At 41.8% G+C, this 22,467-nt stretch overlaps 1 protein-coding gene across 1 annotated transcript; it reads right to left on the reverse strand.

Annotated features, from left to right (window-relative positions):
* Window positions 1-6,236: 6,236 nt before the first annotated feature.
* On the reverse strand, window positions 6,237-16,895 carry wnt2ba (wingless-type MMTV integration site family, member 2Ba). The gene is made up of 5 exons (XM_072684677.1): window positions 16,586-16,895; window positions 12,200-12,420; window positions 11,146-11,423; window positions 9,506-9,770; window positions 6,237-9,036 (listed from the first exon to the last, which is right to left on the reverse strand). The coding sequence occupies exons 1-5, from the start codon at window positions 16,732-16,734 to the stop codon at window positions 8,807-8,809; spliced, it is 1,143 nt and encodes a 380-aa protein (XP_072540778.1). The 5' UTR covers window positions 16,735-16,895; the 3' UTR covers window positions 6,237-8,806.
* Window positions 16,896-22,467: the final 5,572 nt, after the last annotated feature.

A 22,467-nucleotide genomic window follows, 5' to 3' on the forward strand; every position in this document is an offset into this window, starting at 1 on the left:
GTCTCAGTGTGTTAGGGCTCCATCTGTAAATTTGTTTCACAAGCATGTTGAATTGAACACTTGTGCCCATGTCTTCATGCCTGACCGCTGATAATCCCATTTACATTTTCCTGCCATGACTAAAGGGAGGGGGGTAGCGAGTGATATAGAGCTGAGGCATCATGCCATAGCAATAGCTGGCAGAACTAGCCGGCCTTGTATATGCTGAGGATTCACAGAGGTAGTAAATCAGGGGAGTGTTTTTAGCAAGTCTCACAAACAACTGCTGGATGTAGCCCTGTGAACTCTGTGCCTTACAGGACCAAACCAGTGAGGCCATTCTCTCCTACCATATATATAGAGTTTGAGAGAGTGCTCTGTCGATTTCAGACTTGAACATACACTTTTAAAAAATGTAAGCTAGCTTCCCAAAACCTCCCTAAACCTCTAAAATAGGCCAAAGATTGTGTTTATTTTGTTTGTGAGTATTTTGTTATTTTTTTCAAATGTGTAAATAGGGAATGTCTTTGGTTGGGGCAAAAAAATAGTCTTCTTAGATGAGGTTTAATACGACATATGATTATTTACAATTTGCAATTTGGCTTTTTAGAATGAAATATGCTGATTTTTTTTTACAGTATACTCTGATTTTATTCACTTGGTTCTAAATATTATAAATATATATTATTTATTATAAATATAGTTTTAACACTGTAGCATAAACAGTAATTCTTCCCCAGTCTTACCGATAATGTTGCTGTCCTCTCGTTTTGTCCTCCCTGCAGGCTGTGATGTTAGCAATCTGAAGAGATTGTAGTCCAGTAATTCTGGTCCTGGAGCCTGGATTTCTGCACAGTTTGCTTGACCACACCTCATTCAATTCACCGGCTAATTGCCAGGTTTAACAGGTCTGTCAGAGCAAAGAATTCAAACTGTGCCTATTCTTGTAGTCGGTTAGCTTCTGGCCTTGCTCCCACTCGCTTACGTCTGTAGCTCGGTAGCTTGTATCTGTATTCTCACCAGTGATTGTAAATACTGGAGGTGATGTGCTGCTGTCCAGGTTCAACACCATCATATTCCCCTGAAGTAAATGTAAAGTAGATAAATATAAGGAGGGTTTTGGATCTATTTTTGTTTTGTTGGATGAGCAGGATTTCCTTTTGAAGGAGACAGCAGTGTTTGAGGTTTAATGGTATGTCAGGTTTGAACTCTACTGAACTCAACTATACCAAGGTAATTATAGTTTGACATTTTAAGGCCACTGGAATAAAAGTTAACAAGAAATACTTTAAGTGGGACTTGGCATGTACTGTGTCATAGCCTTTATCTAGATAGAGCTGATTGGATGTGCTGAGATGTGTATGAGCTAAACATAAGGCCATAAGAAAGAGCACACTAGGTTAAAAAGCATGACTATGATCTTCTGTAAACAAAAAGAGTAAAAACGGGAGAACGAAGGGAAAAGGTACAGGAGAGGACACATGGTTTGGGGTGGCGGGGTTCAAGAATCATCATAATTGTCGATGTACGTGCTGGATCTCACACAGGGATCTATTTATTCAATAATCTGTTTACAAACAAGCGCTATTTCAAGAGGCCAACGTCCCGGGACAACAACCACAACAGACAAGTTGACAAGTGCCTGCAAGGCAGGACGATGTGTATCGTTAGACACCATCACAAGTTTGTTTACAGCAGTCCTGCTAAGGTAGAGGGGGAAATGGAACTTATCTGAAATCTAAGCCTAACCTGGAATGAGATTAAAGTTCCAGAAATGTAACTAAAGTCGAGTCCAGAGGTGTGTTCAGAACAGCCTTCGTTTCCAAACCAAAACAAACTTTATGTCCACCACAAACACTTGGCGAGAAGTGTGAGAATGCCGTGAGCCACAAACATAAACTTTGTTTGATAGTTGGGGTTAGTGTCTATGGTTCTGCTGCCAAGGAACACAAAGTGTCCTGAATGTGTAGAAGACATGTTGATAATAAATGATTGATATAATAATATTTGAAAACAGAAGTTTGGAATGTTTGTTGAAACCGTCTCAAAACTGGAGCCTATTTCCTCAAATCCACTCTTACGCATTGGCCAAGGGTCAGAAGAGAACGGTGAGAACGGTGAGAATGGTGCAAGCTAACAGACAGGCCGCAGCCAAGCAGACCTCGCCCGAATTTGATGGTGCCCATGTGATGGTGAAGCTAATGTTTTCCTTGCAAAAATGATGACTCTGATACCTAGTGAAGATCATCTGTGAAGCAGGGAGTATCTGCCCAAGTTCATCCCTGGATGGCCACAGTTTATCCACACTTGGAAGGACACTTAAAGCATGAACATACACCATGTTATCAAAGCGTGCATCATCAAAGAATGGTTCCAGGAACATGACAGCTAGTTTTTCTTACTTTAGTGGTCTGTGAGCATTTTTGGGATGAAGTGGAAAGGGTATTTCACAGTGAGACTGCACAGCGGTCTCCAGCAATTTGCAGGAAACTGCGCAACACGATGATTTCTGCATAATTACACCCTGCATCTTGTTGAATTCATTCCCAGAATAATTTGTGCTGTTCTTTAGACCAGTAGTGCTCAGTCATGACCCTGCATGTTTAGTGATTTCCCTGCACCAACAGTCCTGATTCAACTAATGAACGAATTAAAAGCCCTTCCTGAAGTGATCTGCTTGTGTCAGAGCAGAAAAACACTATGGCTGCGTCCCAATTCTGTACTACACACTAATGCTATAAGGTATACACTAATCTCAACAGTGTGGGTTTGGCAGATTAGTACCCAAAATAGTACTGTACTAATCTGTTTTCCACTAACAGGAAGTGATGAAGCGTTGCTATCTCAACATATGCCACTGCAAGTTTTCTGTTATCTTGAAGTGTTCAATTATCTGTCCTTATCCACTGTTTTCTATAATAATTGTTCCAGTGTGATTCTTCCAGCTCCTCCATTTCCATTTCACATTGCATTGTGAGATAATGTTGTCCATAGTAACAACACTCAAAAATTGGCTTGGTCTGAGTAAGCATCACGGATATTAGAGTATACTCAACTTTGACAGTTTTATCTACACTTCATACATCACGCATGGCTGTGGCGTTCCAAAAACCACGCCTGAGAACCACTGATTTAGACCTAGAAAGGTCTAAGGCAACATGCTTCTAGAGAGTGTACATACAGCATGCAAAGCACATTTTAATTAAGCTTAAGTTACTGCCTGGATTTTTCAGCACAACAGTCCTCAGTGCAGTTCTGCAGACTAAAACACCTTGTTGGTGAGAGAGGTTAATGGAGAATGGCTAGACTGGATGGAGCTGACAGAAATGCTACATTAGCTCAGAACACTCTATGAGCAGAAAGGCATCTCAGAATCACCCTTGAGGTGGATAGGGTACAGCAACAGGGGACCCTGTCAGGTTCCAGTGGGGTTACAGTGGGTAAAGGCTCACTACAACTGGACAGTTGAAGACTGTAGCCTGAGAAAGTAGCCTGGTTTGATGAATCTCAATTTTACACAGATGGTAAGGGTGGAAGTTGGTGCCAACAGCATCCATGGACACAGCCTGCCTTGTGACAGCAGTCCAGGCTGGTGGAGGTGGTGTTACGGTGTGGGGAATGTTTTCTTGGCTCCATTTGGGCCTGTTAATAGTCGTCACTTGAATGCCAAAGACTATTTGTTGCTAGCCATGGACATCCATTCATGGCCAGAATCTTCTAATGGCTACTTCCAGTATGGTAATGAACCATGTCACTGTATTCCTCAGTGGCCTTCCCAGTCACTGGATCTAAAACCAGCAGAACACCTTAGAGATGACGTACAACAGAGATTCACAGCATAAGACTGAACTGAAGAAATATGCAGGAATTGTCTTGTGGTATCTTGGTATGTTGCATCATAGCAGGTCCTTGTTCTGAAAGTTGAAATTATTGTTCCAGGGTCAGCGCAGATGTGCCCAGCTGTTCATATGACTCAAAACAGGACCCATTAGACCCCCCATAGAGGTTACCCTCTTCCATCTCTCCATGGTCAAGTTCCAATGCCTGTGTGTTCCACTGAAGGAGCTTTCATCGGTGGACAGGGGTAAGCATTGGACCTCTGAAGCACAATGGCCTACCACAGTCTTAATCCTTAAGCATAATCTAAGCCTCACACTATAGGTGAGGCTATAATTAAAGGTCTATGAATGTCTTGACTGTAGTTTCTCAGGGCCTTCGTTCAGCACTGGAAACACAGAGAGAGTTGCATTCTTGCCAGCTGACTCACCAGATAAGAGTTTTTATGTGTTAATCCCATACCGCCAGCCTGGTAAGCTCTGTCTGACAGCAGGCGTGCTAACGCTCCCAGCCGCTCACCTCTGGGAGCCATTCTACGCTCGGCTCCAGAGGTCATGTATACATTACACTAAACTCCCCAATAAATCTGCCCTCAGGACCAAGTGCTGGCACTGACCGGCAGAGCCATAGACTGCAGCCACGAGAGGGAAGCACAGAGTTTCCCCCAGAGGCCAGGATGGTGGGATATCATAAAAATAAAAAAATTGTAAATGAAGTGAACATTCACATATGATATGGCATCCACAAAACAAATATGGGTGCTAAAGGTTTTAAAATGACCAACGTTCATAGACACGTCAGTTTGACAGGGTAGAGTTGCACCCCAGCTGGCCACCAACTTTGATAGAAGTTATTCTCAGGTTGGTATGTAGATGCCAAAAACATCTAATGGACAACAGCTAATGCCGTTGTCAATTAACATAGAATAGTAATGATAGCTGACTGATGTTTTGTTGGATTTTAAGCTGAAGTTAAAATCCAACGTCTTCCAAACATCATAACAACATCATATTGAATTAAAACACCAACATTTAGTTGTGAGGTATGGTGATCAAAACCCAACATCTGCTAAACTTTATAACTGTAATGTCCACACAAGAAGCAATTCTACTGTTGTTAGACAATGATATGTTATTGGTTTGAAGTCACATTATGTAAAAATTCAGTTTTCTGGAAAAAAACAAAACAAAACAGGAAGTGTAATCCACACTTTAAGCCACCACTAAATGACACTCTTTTCACATGCATTTGCTGACAAGCTGAGAGATTTTGTAATATTACAGGGTTTTAGACATATATGCCATTGTCCTGCTCACTTCTCTAGAGTTACATAGTGCAGTTTCTGGCATGCCAAGTGGCAATGATTTTGAAGCTGATATTTTAAGGTTAAAATGTTACATAATGTTGCTTTAACATCTGTGTAGCATTGGAGCTTGACATCAACCAGTTGTTGGTTTTTGACAGATATGTGACTTTGATTTCCAACCAAAATTCAACATCTGTACAACAGTTGGTTGTTAATCTTAAACTGATTTCAATTTTCAATTTGCCAACATTGGAGTTCAACCTCTTTCTGGCATCAAATTGACCTCCGGTGCCTGCTGGCTACAGTCGTCTTCAGTTGACACAAAACCTCGACAGAGAAAATGTTCTAAATTTAACTTTCAGTCAAATATAACTCAAATTCCAATCACAGAACTAAATCCTCATTTATCTTCACCTCAAAACTCCATCAATCTCCTCAACTAATGAAATTGGACATGTAGGGTCGCTTGATTCATAAGCGTTCGCGGAATAGCAGTAAAAAAGCACCATAATATCGCCAAGAAAAAGTGTGAATTCCTAACTATATGACAAGGAACAGAATGTTATGTTTGGCTGAACTGAGAACGACTGGATGGTTTTCCGTCTAACAAGATTATTATCTAGCGCAAAAGACTACGAGGACCACACACACTTGGTACAGCAGGGAGACGATCATGTGATTAATGTACACGTTGTCCCTTTAATGAACGGTTGTTAATGTCACTTGGCTCGAGAACCTCTGAATGACACTCAAGACCTGAGCTTTCAACCAAAACGTCTCGACTTTGTCAGTGGGGTCTTACTTAGGGATTAGTGCGTTAATTGAAATGGTAGGGTTTTATGTTTAGGATCATGCGTAAATTTCATCACCGACCACACAGTATCAAGGGGGCCATTTTACAATGTTCGAAAGTAAACACAGTCTGACATGTTTTCTTCAACTCTTTCTCAACACTGAACGTTTTCCTTTGGCAAGAAGAGGTGTGAGGAACTGTTGAAGGGCAGAGAACATTATTAAACTGGCTGTGGGACGTTTTTGACATTCCAACACTGGAAAAATGTATCTTTGGATGAATCCTGAGAGTAAAATGAAACAACACTAACCTAGCTATGAGTCTTTATTAGATTTTTTCAATATTTGAGCATTTGTAAGGGACAGAAATGCATTTGTACAACTATAAGATATGTGGTGTTATGTAATGTTATGAGACCAAAACACATTTTTCTTTTTAAAGGTTATTAAAGGTAACGTTAATATTTAGTTTGAGAGTCACAGACTGATGTCATGATACATGAACATGATACAAAAATGGGAATGGGAAGTTGTAAGATGTAATAATTTAACTGTTGTGGGCTTATATGTCTGCATTACGACTTCATATGTCATGCATATTTTAATTATGTATTATATTATAATAGATACACACAAAATCAACATCCATTAATAGACCATGCCTTAGCTTTGTTCCGCCCTCCATTTTCCAAAGCACTCCTTTGTTCATGACAGCATAACCAATGTCAGTACAAGCCCCCCCACCCCTACCCTCCTTTACCTGACAAAGGTTCAAGTTGCCTTAGATTAATGGCACCATCATTTTGGACATGCATTCTCCGACCAGCATGCCAAAAGCCTGACTTCGCACTCGCTCATCCATCTTAACAGCAGATTTAGCAACAACCATGTTGTCACACCAAAGGTACTCGTTTGGCCCAGCAAAATGAATGCTAGACATGCTGCCCTGGCTATTTTTACTGCTCTGGTCCGGTGAGCTATCTCTTTTTTATTTAGCAGTGATTTGACAGTTTGCATCATTTGTACCTAAGCACATAAGAATCGGGGCCAGTAACACATATAACATTTAGCGAAAGAAATGATCCACAGTTCAGTGACGCTTGGATCAAGTCAAAGTAGTCATAACTTTCAGTGCAGTCACGAGTTTAAGAGTTTGAAAGGAAACCAGGACTATGCTTTTTACATTTATTGTATTTATGGCAGGCACATGCAGCTATAGGAGTCATTTCCCTGCAATATTGCACTTTCCCTTGGCATTAAAATAAAGCTGCTGCAAATGGTTCTTTGAGTGATGCCATAAAAAAAACTGCTCAGATTCCACTAAAGGCCTCCGGACAGCACATTACCCCTCACCCCTGAGCAAGACAACCCAAAACATGCCACAATTAAACTATTGGCTTTTCCAGGTTCCAGGTTGAGGTTTCACCTGACTTAAACCACCTGCTTGCTGCTGCATGTCCACCTCAGTGCCAAGTGTCCAGTATCTACTTACTGTAACAGGACTTTCTTCAAATGATGTGCAGTCTTAGAGCAGATACTAAGATACTGAGAAAGAAGTGCTTATACACCAATCAACCATAACATTAGCACCACCTACCTAATATTAAGTAGGTCCCCCTTATGCCATTACAACAGATCTGACGATTTGAGTATTGGACTCCACAAGACCTCTGAAGGTGTCCTGCGGTATCTGTCACTAAGACGTTAGCAGCAGATCCATTAAGTCCTGTAAGTTGTGAGGTGGCACCTTACAGGACTTAGGTGCCCATGACCCTGTCGCAAGTTCACCTTTTGTCCATTCTCTTGGTAGGTACTGACCACTGCATACCAGAAAAAACAACAAGGCCTGCCTGATGTTTTGGAGATGCTCTGACCCAGTCGTCTAGCCATCACAGTGTGTTTGACAATTGTCAAAGGGGCTTAGATCCTTAAGCTTGCCCATTTTTTCTGCTTTCAACACATCACCTTCAAGATTTTACTGTTGCTGCCTAATATGCATATCTCTCCTCTTGGCAGATGCCCCTGTAGATAAAAATGGTCAGTGTTTTTTACTTTACCTGTTACCTGGTACTAATGTTATGGCTGATCTGTGTATATAAACCATGTTTCAGTGTTCAGTCTTTAAAGGGACACAAAATCTACAACATGACAAATGAGGGCGTACCGACAAGTTAGTCTTTGGTCTAGATATTTTGTGTATTTTTCCAAGTCAAATATATCAAAATAAATTCCTTACAGGAAAAGATTCTGAAGAAATACAGCTGTAGTATTGTTTCACAATAGATATGCTGTGTTCTTCAACATACAAAAATGAGCTCCTTCAGCAGATGTGTTATTGATATTGGATGAATCAGGTCTATTTCCATGTGCCATGAGGAGTAGTGGAGAACATCAGTCCATTTTGAGCTGTTCTTGTAGATGTCCTTGGTGCCCTGTCCCATCTCCAGTGTCAGGTTCTTTTAAAAGTAATCTCAGTTAGCTGGACCAACTTTTTAGAGTCCATTTTTTTAAACAGAGCATAGCAAATGCTGACGTTCATTCTTGTCAAACAAGTCTTCACAACAAATTAAGTGTTAAGTATGTAAGTTAACACGACTTTTTTTCCATAGTTTAAAGCAGTGCGCAACCAGTTCTAAGTTCTGATCAGAGGTCATTCAACCACGTCAACACAAACCACATATACAACATACTTTCTCATGACATCCAATGACTAGCAAGATTCCAGGCTCGGCAATAGCTTCACCTTTGCTCTTTTGCCACGGAAGTCCAACAAGGTTCAAGGTTCTGCTGGTGGGGTTCAGGAAGCTGGGGCCGTGCACCCTGTGATGCAGTGTTCCACGTGAAAAACCTGAGAAGATAAAACTCGGAAGTGATTGGCCACGTCCATGCCAGTCAAGTGAGATCCAGCCAATCGGGGCGCTTATGTGGCTTGCAGGTGTGCACGTCCACGGTGTCTTCACAGTCTCTGCATTCCACCGCGCAGCACCACTTAAACTTGCACTCGCATTTGCTGACCCGTTTAACTCGCGTGGTGTCGTATCCGCGGCCGCAGCACATGACTTCACAGCCGTCCATGCCCCTGGATGATTTGTTGCACACCCTCCCTGCGGTGCCCAAAGAACCTGAAACAGAGATCAGCAAGAGGATTAATTAATGTCAAATCCACTGTTCTCAAATCAGTCAGGGAGCGTACCTCATTATCAGTGTCTGAAAATTGATAGGCCAGGGGTATCCAGCATTCTTAGAAGGCCTAAATCCATAGTTGTTTGAGCAAGAATATCACCAAACTGTGCTGGGCCAGAACTGGCCATCCTTTGGACAGGCTGTTCAGAGGTGTCTGGGTTGTAGTTCTAGAGGCTCGTTGTCTTTGCTAAAGTCTATGAATCAACCTTATTTCCAAGAATGAGAGATTTACGAGCACCATTTTCGTCCAGTCAGGATGAGGTAAGCTAAGCAAGTAACACTTCTTAATGCTTGGATTCAAAGCTTCTACTTCTTAATGCAGTATTTCTAATTTGCTCTTTTTCCATCACACCACAGCTACCCAACAAAGAGACCATTAGGCTGAAGTCTCTGTGATCGTTTTCCCACCTGCTGTTCGATCCATAAGGCAATAGTCTGGAGAGCTTTCCACGTACACCAGGTCATTTTTGGTTGTTCCTTTGAAGTTCCTGTCAGCAGCCATGAACCCTGTGCCATCCTGGTTCATGGTGACCTCCACTGCTGTGTTGTACTTCTTCCTCAGGTAGTCTCCAGTACGGCGAAAGTCTGACATGGCTAGCCAACATGTCCGTAGAGCACAGGACCCGCTGACTCCATGGCACTTGCACTCCAGCTTCATGAATCGCTTCACTGCCTATGGGAAGCAAACATCCGCCGATCAATATCTCTACACTGCAGTAGAGCACTTTAATGTTTGACTGGATCAATATATATATGTATTAGCATCATCGCAAGACTTTTTTTTTTAGATTCAGCTAATTGTATGGACAGAAAGCAAGGGAGAGTATGTAATGTCTGCAATGCATTGTAATGCATTTCTGTTAAAGGCTTTCTCTAGATTTTGGCTTAATATAACTTCTCAGAACAGAGATTAAGCCTAGTCCAATATTGTTTTTATTTTGTTGAACAATTTCCCATTTAAAATGCTGTGTAGCCCAGGACTAGGCTTAACACCTGTCTGCGAAATAGGCCCAAAGTGCTTTAGTATGTTTAACAGCAGGCAGTACAACATTAACCCTGGCCCTGGAGTACCCCTGCTCTGCATATTTTGGTGTATCTCATCATGCTCACCATTATCACCCTTTTATCCTCACCATTGGTCTAACCAGGATTATTTAAGCCCAATTCCAAAAAAATAATGCCACATCTGATAAGGAACTTTTAATGGATGAAAGACTGACAGTGTAATTTGCTTGTTTACTCCCTATTTATGGCCATAATAATTATTAGTGCTGTCAATCGATTAAAAAGTGTAGTCAAATTATCACAAAAATGTTGTGTAATTTATCACAGATTAAAAAGGTTTATTTAAATATTATATCTCAGTGTAGTTTTGAGAGCTCAAACATGACAAAGCTTGGACACAGAAGCTTTAATGGAGAAGAAGATTTTTAGAGATAAATAGATGGATTAAGTGAGCTATAGAGCAGCAGCTGTGTGTGTGTAAGAGAGAGAAAGAAAGGAGTGAATTATAAGATTTAATCAGCATAAAACATGATCTACCTTTTGAACTCATTAGCAACACTGTGTTTACATTGCTAAATAATTACATCAGCTATACTTCTTATTTAGCCTACCACTGGACAAATAAGTAAAGAAGTAAAGAAGTAGTAAAGAATACACATTTTGATACATACATGTTCTAATATATTTTATATATACAATTTAAATTGCATTTAAATCATCATTTAAGATATTAAGACAATTAAAACAATAAATATATCATGTAGCAGGTTGTGAAGCATCAGTTTCAAACCAGTTCCCATGGATGAGATGTGGAGATGAGTTACCATGGATGAGATGAATAAGAGGGAGATAAACAGACAACAGGAATGCCTGTGTAGTGTTGATGGAAACTAACTGGTGAGGTATGTTGTTAAGAAACTGGATCTCTCTGTGAGTCATGGGTGTAAACCTGTGTCAGTATCTATATGAGGGGCCCAAGATTTTAGCCATGGGTGCAACTGCCCCCCTCTGCACCCTGCAGGAGTTACGCCACAGATGCTCACCATTCTGCCACAGCGGTTATTGTGCAGGTTCATCAGAGCTCGGGCATCTTTTACCATCCTCTCCCTGGCATCCACAAAGGCCTTGGCAAACTTGATGCCATAGTTGATGTTGTCGCTACAGCCACCCCAGTCAAAGTCGCCCATTTCGTCACTGGCTCGCCCTCTCTTGTGGGTATCACAGCTGCAGATCTTCAGCTCCCCCTGGCTGCAGGCTCTGGTGATGGCATAGACCACTCCCGCAGAGGAGATTGCATACACAAACGCTGCTTCGCGGCTGCCTGGAGGGGGAGAGCATAATTAGCTATAATAGAAATGAATGACTGTAAGAACTATAAGAACTGTAACATTCAATCCAGCTTAGATCTCAAAGTCCTTCCACTGAATCATCTAATGTAGGTTGGTTAGCTTATACATATATAAGCTAACCACTATCCACACTTGTGCTTATGGTTCCACACTTGCACATGTGATATGAACCATGAACTAACCATCATCCTCTCAGGTTTAAGCTCTTGGCTTTCTGGGCCTGTCTGAGTACGGGAGGCCACCCTGGAGCTTCCTACCATCAGACTGATTCAGACCAACACTTCTTCACCTTCAGTTCTCTGGATGATTGCACTCGCAGCCCTGAGGTGTGTTTTTCCCCTGCAGCGGAGAGCACAATGACCCCCATTTCCCTCATTTTTCATCCTCCCGCTTACGCACTTAGCCAAAACAGAGGGTGATATGTCAAAGACGGCAGCTTTGTCTGTCTGCCAGAGTCATCTTCACAAATATTTACATCTCCTATTACTGTTTATACATCAGCCGTGCAGAGCCCCCCTTACTCGCCACTTGTATTTGGAGAATATCCACTCTCTCTCAGACTCTCTCCCACTCTTGGAAAGCTGAGAAGCGTTGGCTCACCCCCCCACCCCCCCTCACTAGACTTGCTACAGTGTATTTATAAGCAGTATATAATGGATCCCTGAATATATACAGATTATTTATATCAGTGTTATCCACGTCTTATTAACGTGCTGCGAAGCGCACTATAAATAATGGCAGAACGTACTGCGGAGCATGACGCGGCCGAACACAGTGTGGTCTCGCTCCAGTGTGCTGCAGTTCCAGCGGTGGTGCCGGAACTGGTGCTGGCACTCACGAATCCACTCCTTGGCTCCCTCACCGATGGATTGCATCAGGTCTGGGTGCCGCTGGCACAACTGCCGCTGCTTGTTGACTAGGCCTGGAATGTTGTCGCATATGACCCTGGCACCCAGTGCACCGATGTACCTGAGGATAAAAGAAAAGAATAGCCACAAAAACGTTAGTCTATGGGTCCGCCAGATGAACTGCTACTGAAATGACATCAACAATCAATATTCCAAGCACATGGAGGTATAATCTGATCCAGAAATTGGTCAGTTAAAGCATGTTTGGTTTCTGAATTTACACTGTTTACACTGAAACTACGGGCAAATGTAGCTAACAAGAGCTAGATGTCGTCTATTAGCATTAACACCAAATTGACTTCTTATGTGGTTTCTAACACAATATATACTGTTATCCAAAGGCATGGGAGAGAGCTGGATTTTATGGGGGCTGTAAGTGAGTTCTAAAAGCTCACTGGATCAAATATGAATGGGAACACTCAACATGGCTCCTGACTTCCAATAAAAATAGTCAGGTAACTTGTTACTTAACTCACAGCTAAGTAAAAGTCAGACTCAAACTCTGCTGGGAATTGAAGACTAGCTATTGCTAGCTACACTATATGGATAAAAGAATTAGGACACACCTGCTAATCATAAAATTCAGGTGTTGCATTCAGTCCCATTGCCACATGTGTACAAAATCAAGCACCTAGCCATGCAGTCTGCCTTTACACACATCAGTGAAAGAGTGGGTGGCTCTAAAGAGCTCACTGAATTCCAGCATGGTTCTGTAATATGATGCCACTGTTGATGAAATTTCTTCCCTCCTAGATATTCCACCATCCTCTGTGAGTGCTATTATTGAAAAGTCCAAGCGTTTAGGAACCAAAGGAACTCGACCATGAAGTGGCAGACCATGTAAAGTTACATGGAGGTAACTGAGGAGCGGGACCAACTCCATATTAATGTATATGGATTTAGAATGGGATGTTGTTAAAAGCTCCCGTAGGTGTAGATGTCCCATTTCTGTCCATACAGTGTATCTTACTAAGCTAAGTATATATAATATAAACATGTACTATATGTCCATTATTTGTTTGTGGACGCCCCTTCTAATGAATGCATTCAGCTACTTTAAGTTGCACCCATTGCTGACATGGATGTGCAAAAGCACACACACACACAGCTTGTCCAGTCCCTGTAGAGAAGTATTGCCAATGGAATAGGACTCTCTGGAGCAGATAAACATGAACCTATTGACACCATGCCTAATGCCAGGCGTGGGTTAGAGGGCTATAAAGCCCCCACACTCATTGAGTGGAACTGTGTCCTTGGAATGATGGTGCGCCACACAATATTTTTGGAATGGGATGGAGAGTTGGGGATGAGATGGGGTGGTGATCATCCAGCATCCTAACCTCACTAACTCAACTAACAAAATGAAAGCCTGTCCTAGACAACAGAGGCAGTTACCTCAACCAAGCAGCATACATTATTTAAATACCCTTAATTTTAGAAGAAACAATGAGAGAGCAGGTGTCCCAATGCTTAGCAATTGCCATCTTGAAGCCTGAAGATGACTGAGATATTGTTCATTGAAGGCTTTACATTTTGCTTGGCCTAAAACATACTTGTCAGAAAGGAAGGGATTTGTAAATTGTGAGATGGTTTGGACCTGCAGTTTGCACAATGCTAACAGGTGGCTTGAAGCTTCTATTGCGTAATAGCTAATTTAGCTCCAGAGCAAAACTAAAGAAGCAAATATCAGGCGTCAAATACGTCTTCCCTGATTGACTACATGGTTTCTGAGCAGTGTTTGACTGGGAGGCTATACTAAAATCAGGCCATGGGTGGTAAATTGGGGATTACAGTATCCTCCAACTGACCCCTTCACATCTACCACACACACACAGAGTGCAAAGTTTATGCTGTGCTCACACAGCCTTGTCTCCTTCCCGGATCTCATTATCCAGTCAGTCGTAGCCGCGTTTGTACGATGGCGCTCAGATGAACCCACGGCACAGTTTCCACTCCTCTTATGGACGTCCCTGTCCCTATCACACACACACACACACACACACACACACACACACACTACTCCACAAGACTTATCCTTCTCACCAGCAAGCAGGGAGGGCCTGCTCTGCAAGGCTGCCCTGTTTATCCTTCATTCACACACGCACACTCTGCACTGCAAAAGACTTCAGCCGCATGTGTCTGGAACTGGGAAAGACTAACGCCTCTGAGACAGAAAAGCACTGCGTGTGAACTGATTGCTGTGATGACAACAATCCCCATAACTGTATAAATTACTGTAGGAATGGAGAGATATTTATCACTACAGCTCACGCGTCTTTGGGCACGTCACCATAGGTGTCTTACCAGCTAAACCTCATGCCGGTGGGTAGCAACTCCCTTATGTGGGGCATGGGGGCCCATCTGCCCATTCATGAAACAGGTAGGATGTGGCTTCCTGCTCGGTTGAGACAGAAGATCATATTCACGTTGTTGAGGGAGGGGGGGGGGGGGGGTCCATTCAAAGAATCTAAAATTGGGTAGACTACTGAGACTTGTGTTGTTTACACAGCTGTAGGCCGCAAAGCAGTCGGCTCCAGTGTGGTAAGATGTTGGACTGTGTTGATACTGCTACCACTGAGACATGATGGAGGGCCCACGGACGCTGCAATTAGTGACAGGGAAAAACATTTAATTGAGAAATCTCGCAATGTTTCATCACATCTGCAGTTACGAAACCGACAAGTGTAGAGGAGCTGAAAGGCAATAACCCGCGACCAAACTGAGACAAAGTCTATGGCCCTGAACAAGAATGTCGGACGAGTTAACACATTACAGCCGAGCATATTTTACAGCACGCCTCGGCTTTCGCTTCTATTTTCAACATTTCTGTTTCACTTTTACGTCCCAAAGTAAGGCAGGTTGCTGCGCTGCTTCAGCAGTTTCACACAGGGCCAACTGCTAGTTGCTGAAGGTCAGATCTCAACCTAGTTAATAATCTTTATTATTTAGATATTAATCTTTATGTTCTTATTATGATCAGTGTCAGAGTTAATCAGTCATTCATTCAAGTTACTAATAATAAGCACATAATGAATAATGAATGAATGAATATGAATAATGAATAATATCTGAATAATAAAGATATTAAAGATTCAGTAGCTTCTATGAGTTAGTCAGTAATTAGAGGGAGGAGCTAGGAGCTCAAAGGTTAAATAAAGTGAAGTGATGCAAAATTAATATGATAATTCTTTACCTCAGAACAATTTAATGAATATCCAGAAAATTGTTAAAGACTAAATGTGTTTTTTTCTGCAATAAAATCAGCTGTGAAATTTATTTAGAAAAGTTAGAAGGAAAGATTTCCATGGGAAAGCTATAATTTGATCATTGTAAAGGTTGGGTAGTTAAATAATCAGCACCTTGTGAATCAGAGGTCCTGGTGCTCTTTAGTGTAAGTCTTTGAAACTTTCATAAATGCCTGAATTTTAAAATGCCTTGGCTCAAGAATATGTCTTAGCAGAGCTGGAGGATATATCATCCATACAAGCATACTGTAATACTGACATACTGTGAAAATGCTCTGCATTTGTAGCAAAAGTTCAGCAATATATTTAATCGATGATAGATAATGATCTTTTAACAGTTCAATAAAATAATACATCTATAAAATAATAATAAAAAAAAACATCTGAAGATGCACAGACCAGTCAAAATAAGTAATATCAGGTTTAAAAAGACCTGTCCTGGCATCTATATTAACGCAAACCTAATATATATATATATATATGATCTGATACCATGACACCATCATATGTTAAGTAGATACTGGCATGTTCTCAGGACTGCCCAGCACTACTGCTCAGCTGAAGTTTATTAGATTCAGCCCTTTTTTAATCACAATCTTATCAAGAAGTAATCTCTCAAGAGATAGATCAAAATCCACACATTCTTGCACAAGTTTGCTTGTTTTGACAGAAGAAATGACAGAATTTATGATATGTGGGTGAACTGACTGAAGAGGCCAAACCCAAGTCTCCTCAGATTTGCTTTACCCAGACTAAAGCAACACAGGCCCACCAATCTCTACGTACAACCTGGCAGGTCTTTACAGTTTACTGACACACTAACACACACACAGGGCTATAAGAGCAGAGTTTATTTCATGTGTAGGTAATCTAAGGTGATTAGCTCGTGCTAACGGTTCATCAGAAAGCGCAGGTTAGCAAGTGCATGAGCTGATGGTCTAAGAAGGCTGGAGTTTACACAGAGGTTGAGGAAACACTTACCACCAGGAGGAATCCACCCGCGGGCTGAACATGAGCAGTAGCAGGATGAGTGGAAGGTAAATCCTCTGGGCAGTGGCGGTGGATGTAAAGCCTGGAGAGCGACCCCGAGCTGAAGCAGCAGCACACCCGGCTTTACCAGCAGCTCCCATCTCGGGTTTAGTGAAGAAGATCTTTTACTTTCCTTCCCTTCAAATGAATACTTTTCATCCTCCAGGGTCCTTCCTCAGCCTACCTGTCCATTATGTCCTTTATGAAAGGACAAAAAAAAAGGAGTCCAGTGCCCTGTCTGGAATAAACCCTGCTATCCAAATCCAACTGCAGCTCCTCTCCCAAGCAGAGCCCTCTGTTCCCCTCAGAAGCGCCTGTTCCCGCTGGGATGGAGTGAAAGTGCGCTCAGAGCAGATGACTGAGTGCAGTACAGTATTTGAGCTCCAGCATCAGAGGCAGAGGGCTGGGAGCATGTGGGAGGGAGCGGGGCTCGGTGTGTGTCCCTCATTGGACGGGGTCAGTGTTCAGTGAGGATGGGGTTGTGAATGAGTTTGTGTCAAGAGAGATTTCCTGATGCTATCAGAGATAACATCGACCCTGAAACACACCTAACACTGACCATACACCCACTGACCACTGAAATGTGGGCAAGGTTATACTTGTTATTATTAATAAAATTATTATTAATAATAATATTGTTATTATTATTATTATTATTATTATTATTATTATTCTTAGTAGTAGTAGTAGTAGAAGTAGTAGTAGTAGTGGTAGTAATCTAATAATCTAATAAACATCTAATAATAATAATAATAATAATAATAATAATATAATACAGATATAAATAATAATAATCCGATTACTACAACTACCACCACCACTACTACTACTACTACTACTACTAATAATAATAATAATAATAATTATTATTATTATAATTATAATAATAAATCATATAACTACTACTAGTACAAGTAATAATGGTCACCATCATATTACTACTACGTATTATTTATATTACTATTATTATAAAATACTAATAATCAAAGACTTTTGAATTTGAAATCAAAAGATGAACATGAGGCGACAGGTTAGATTTCTTCCCAATAATTGCATGTGTTAAATGAACATGGCATCTTTAGTTTGAATCCAACCATTTTCTTCATGCGAGCAGTTGTTGCCCAGATGTGCCCTGTCAGATTAACTGTATAAACAGTTAATAGCTCTGAATGTCTCCTCTCGTTCTGAGCCCTGGGTTTCACCAGTGAAGGCTGTATTTGCTGTTAAAAAGGATAAACCAACACGAAGACCAGAGAGCTGACTATGGGAGAAAAGCAAGCCATTTAGAGGCTGAGAACAGAAGGACAATCAGAGCCATTGCACAAGCCATGCAATCCAACCATTTGCAATGGAATGCTGCAAAAGAAAGGAACCACTGGTGTACTTAAAGCCAGACATCAAACAGGTCAGCCAAGGACAACCTCAGCAGCTGATGATTGTGAGAGCTGTGAAGAAAAACTCAGAAACAGCATCAGCATGTGACATCCCCAGCAATCTCTACAGGGCAAGGGTGAAGTTATCACAATCCATCTTTTCATAGGAGAGATCAGAAATATACAGGCTGTGATAAAGATGCAAACCACCCATCAGGAGACCAGACAGGGATTTCCATAGACACAAGTTTAATGGAGAGGTGAGACCAAGATTACCTTCTATCAAAGTTCTGGAAAGGCCAAAGTGTGGGGTAAGAAAGAATCTGCTCATCTGTCAAACACAATGGAGGTAGTGTCATTGTTTGGGCTTGCATGTCTGCTTCTGAAATGGGCTCACTGATCTTTATTGATGATGTACCTTATGGTGGTAGCCAGGGGCACTGCCAAGGATTTTGGACCACATGAAGAGATAACACACTGGATCCCACAACTCTAGCAATTCTGCCAATTCGGCCCCTGTCAGACACAGGCTCATAGAATCGTCCTAACTCACCCCAAACCGCCACCCCCATACGGTGCCCCTGGTGGTAGCACAGGACTTATTTCAGAGGTCTAAAAAAACTGTCTGCCAATCTGTCTTCCAGTTTACAAACAATCATAGGCAGGGGAGTCCTCATGCAGTATAACAATGACCTAGGAACATTGCCAACACAAGAAACAGAGGACAGGCCAAGTTAATAACCAGTCCTTGAATTATAACTGAGCAGAAGTACCGACTAGCTTAAGCATTCAATCTACTGACATAAGTAGTAATAGGCGTCATGTTGTTAATAGTAATGAACACAGATAAATAGCTTTGTACATATACGTCTCTCAGGCCTATAAGACATTTGCACAGCACAGTCCACGTGTGTTTAACCCACTGAAGCTAATCAGTAAGTTACATCCATTAAAATAAGATATAGTCTGACATGAGTGTGAGGTAGCCGGTGACACTGATGCCATTCTATGTATTCTAGCACTGTGTTTGTCTGGGTATCAACATGCCTAGAGCAGCTTATACAAGTCTATATTTAGTGCAATGAATACATTCTCTTTGAAGATGGCTGACATTGCTCATTTATTTCGGGATGTGACATTGTCATTCTACATAATCACCCGAGCCGCGCCGGTGTTAGTAGGCATATGTTCTGCTTTACACACAATAAAGTTATGCAAACTACAAAATAAGGGACTTTAGAAAGGTCGTAGGTCATGGAGTGTCTAAAACCGGGCTGGACATTTATACCCACCATATTTTGAGGTATTTTTGCACGTTTGGAAACATGAAACAGTGATTAGTGAAAGGGCAAAACTCAAAAAGCACACACACAAAGGAAATGTGCCAGTAACGGTTAACAGGACGTCCTCTGAGGTTACACAACTGTTAATTTGGTGGTTCGGTTTCTGTAGGCCTGTTCGCTTGTGGCCGACTCTTAGTCTGGCCACTTGCTAGGCTGTAGATTTTACTGTGACATCTCTATGACAAATGGTTTTGTGAGGCAACTGGGACATGGTAGCCCTTTAAAACCGCAGGAGGTGTCTGGCTACAGCGGGATGAGATGTTCTAGAAGCTTCCAGTAATGCTTTTTGCAAGGAATCGAAATTCAGATGTTTCGCATTGTCTTTTCCGAGCGTTCTCGTTAAGAGCTCTAACCTCAGTAATCTCATGCTGTGTGTGTCCTTTCTGAAGTGCTGAAAGGCCATTACAATTCTTCTGAGGTTGTTAGCTGTGTTTAAAAATGACCAGACTCGCTCATTGCATCATAACATAGAGTTCAGTTATTTGGCTTTGTAATCACACCAGTATGATTGTCCACTCCAGGGACAGGCCAGGAATGAACACACTGGCGGAGTCGTACTCATCAAAGGACTAGCTGGGGAACAGGGGTTTGTGGCTGGGACCGATGTCAAATTATTCGCAGGATACAACCTGCTGTGCTAACCCATAGAGGCTGTGGTCTGGCTATTAGTTCACCATTGTAAAAATGCCACATTGAATTAATGTCAAGTCCCACAGGATCTTGATTTGATGGTAACCTCACGTTTTGGGGTAAACACAGGAATTCTGAGCTCAAGGAATTATTTGAGAATGAGGAAACCCAGCTAGAAAGAAAATTGCAGAGACAAGCAACAACACTGCAGTGGAATTTGGGGAAGGGTGGCGTGTTTTAAATCCAAGAATTTAAGTTATTTTGTTTTTAGCAAATCGAAAAAAAATATATACGACAAATGAGGACTTAGCTGTTATCTATAAAATTGGGGCATTGTGAAAGGGGAACAGATTTTTTTCTAAAAGTGTCTGCGTAATTCAGTATAAATCAAGGAATAAATGTAGTTATAAAGAACGGTTTGGTGTGAAATGGTGAATTGTTGGGGTTGGGGTTGTGATAGCAATATTTGACCTCAGTTTACTTTTTGGCCTTGCACCACAATGTTTGTGGACACCCTTTCTAATGAATCCTTTCAACTATTTTAAGTTTTACCCGTAGCTGACACAGATGTGCAAATGCACACACACAGTGTGCACACAGTCCCTGTAGAGAAATACTGCCAATGAAATATGACTCTCAGGAGCATATTAACATGAACCTATTGGCACCATGCCTAGTGCCTGTGATCTCTGGAATGATGGGTGGTGCTCCATCCAATACTATCCAACATCCTGACCTCACTAACACCTCCAAAAATTCCTCCAAAGCCTATCTTGGACAGTAGAGACCCTTTAATACCCTTGATTTTGGAAGAAACAACAAATGAGCAGGCGTCCCAATATTTTTTCCATACAGCCTATCTCAAAACTGCTGTGAGGCGTCTCAGGCACTCGTCAGTTTATCCATAAACATTTCCTTTAATACGCTTTAGTGTTGTAGCTTTTAGAGGCACATTTATCCAGAACAGTGCATTTCTCACCAAACTACTGTGATTGACTTTGTTTACCACAGTGATTTCATTGTGCAAAGTAAAGGTAATCAGCTAAAACCTATTCTGAAGGCTGAATATGCCCAGATATGGACAACAGAATGTCCCACAATGTCAAACACCACATAATCAAGTCTGTGTAAGCTACCATTACCTGTTAACTACATTAGCCCTTTGGCTCCAGTGAAGAATTGAAGAATCAACCTTTGACATTAAGAGGAAGGTTTGTACAGCTGACTTCTCAGCAAACTAGCACTTTAACCCTGCAGTGAAATGATAACCCTGCAGGTCCACATGTCATGGCTGAACCCACGACTAACAATAAGGCCACAGATCACGCTAACTCTCAGACATAAGCTGACCCTCAGTAAATTTTCTTCTGGCATCTAGACTCAGACCTCAGATCAGTGATAGTGAAGCATGTTAAACATCACATAATCCAGAGGAACTACCCAAGCTGGACATTAACATGCTATGGGCATGTCTTCCTGTTCCCTACCCAAGAACCGGTGCTCGCAGCATCGTGTGAGGGAGGCATTGGTGGAGGCCAGGCATGCGTCTCTGTTGGCCTCACAACCCCGACCCACTGTCCCCAACAGGAATGTTAATTGGTTAAAGCCAGCAGAGGAGGAGACCACATCTTAATAGATGAGGTCTACAAAGAAACCATCAAGTCAGCGAAAAAGGGTGGTGCTTTAAAGGAATATACAAGCACAATTTTCCACACAGTCTCTGTTCACCATTTTTCCAGCACATGGTCATTTACCGGAGTTACCATCATTATCATCATTTTACTGTAATTACCTGAACTTGCTAAAAGAACAGAAGTCCACTGACAGGTGCTGAAGCTGAAGACCTTACACTGTGTGTCCCACACTAGAGTGTCCAGTCAGTGGGTTTTCTGTTCTTTTCTAAGTGTAATTGATAATCAGCAGAAAGAGGCAGCAGTTTAGCAGTAATACCTCCTGGAAATATCTCTCATCTGTGATATTTGGGAGGTGCAGGGAGGTGGGAGATGTGAATGCATAGCTTGGCTGTGAAAGTTCTCCAGCCCAGCTCCAAAGTGAATAAGCTGGACGTTCATGCACGATTGGCCCTTAGCAACACTGCTGTGGCCGAGAGAGCAAAGTGACACATACTTCATGCATGTTTGCGTCTCCGTCTCCCAGGCCACACATACACACACACATAAAGAGGGGATTTGGGATTTAGGGAGAGGCTCCTGGCTGGGTAAACTGTGATCCTCACCCCTGTTAGTTTCACATGGATGCCTGCGATGTTCACAAATTTTTCACACACTTAGTTCCGCAACAGCAGCACTGGTGCAAGTGTGACAGTCAGTGGTGCTGGGGTGAAGACTTTCAGTTCACTCACGAGAAGAACTAAAAAGAGCTTTCCTCTGACATCAGAGATTGATTTGAAGAATCAATTTAAAAAATAATTAAAAAATAACTAATTATGGCTGAAGTCACATGATAATGGCTGATTTCCCCTGGTATG

The sequence above is a fragment of the Salminus brasiliensis genome, chromosome 7, assembly GCF_030463535.1.
Source record: "Salminus brasiliensis chromosome 7, fSalBra1.hap2, whole genome shotgun sequence".
Classification (NCBI taxonomy): domain Eukaryota; kingdom Metazoa; phylum Chordata; class Actinopteri; order Characiformes; family Bryconidae; genus Salminus; species Salminus brasiliensis.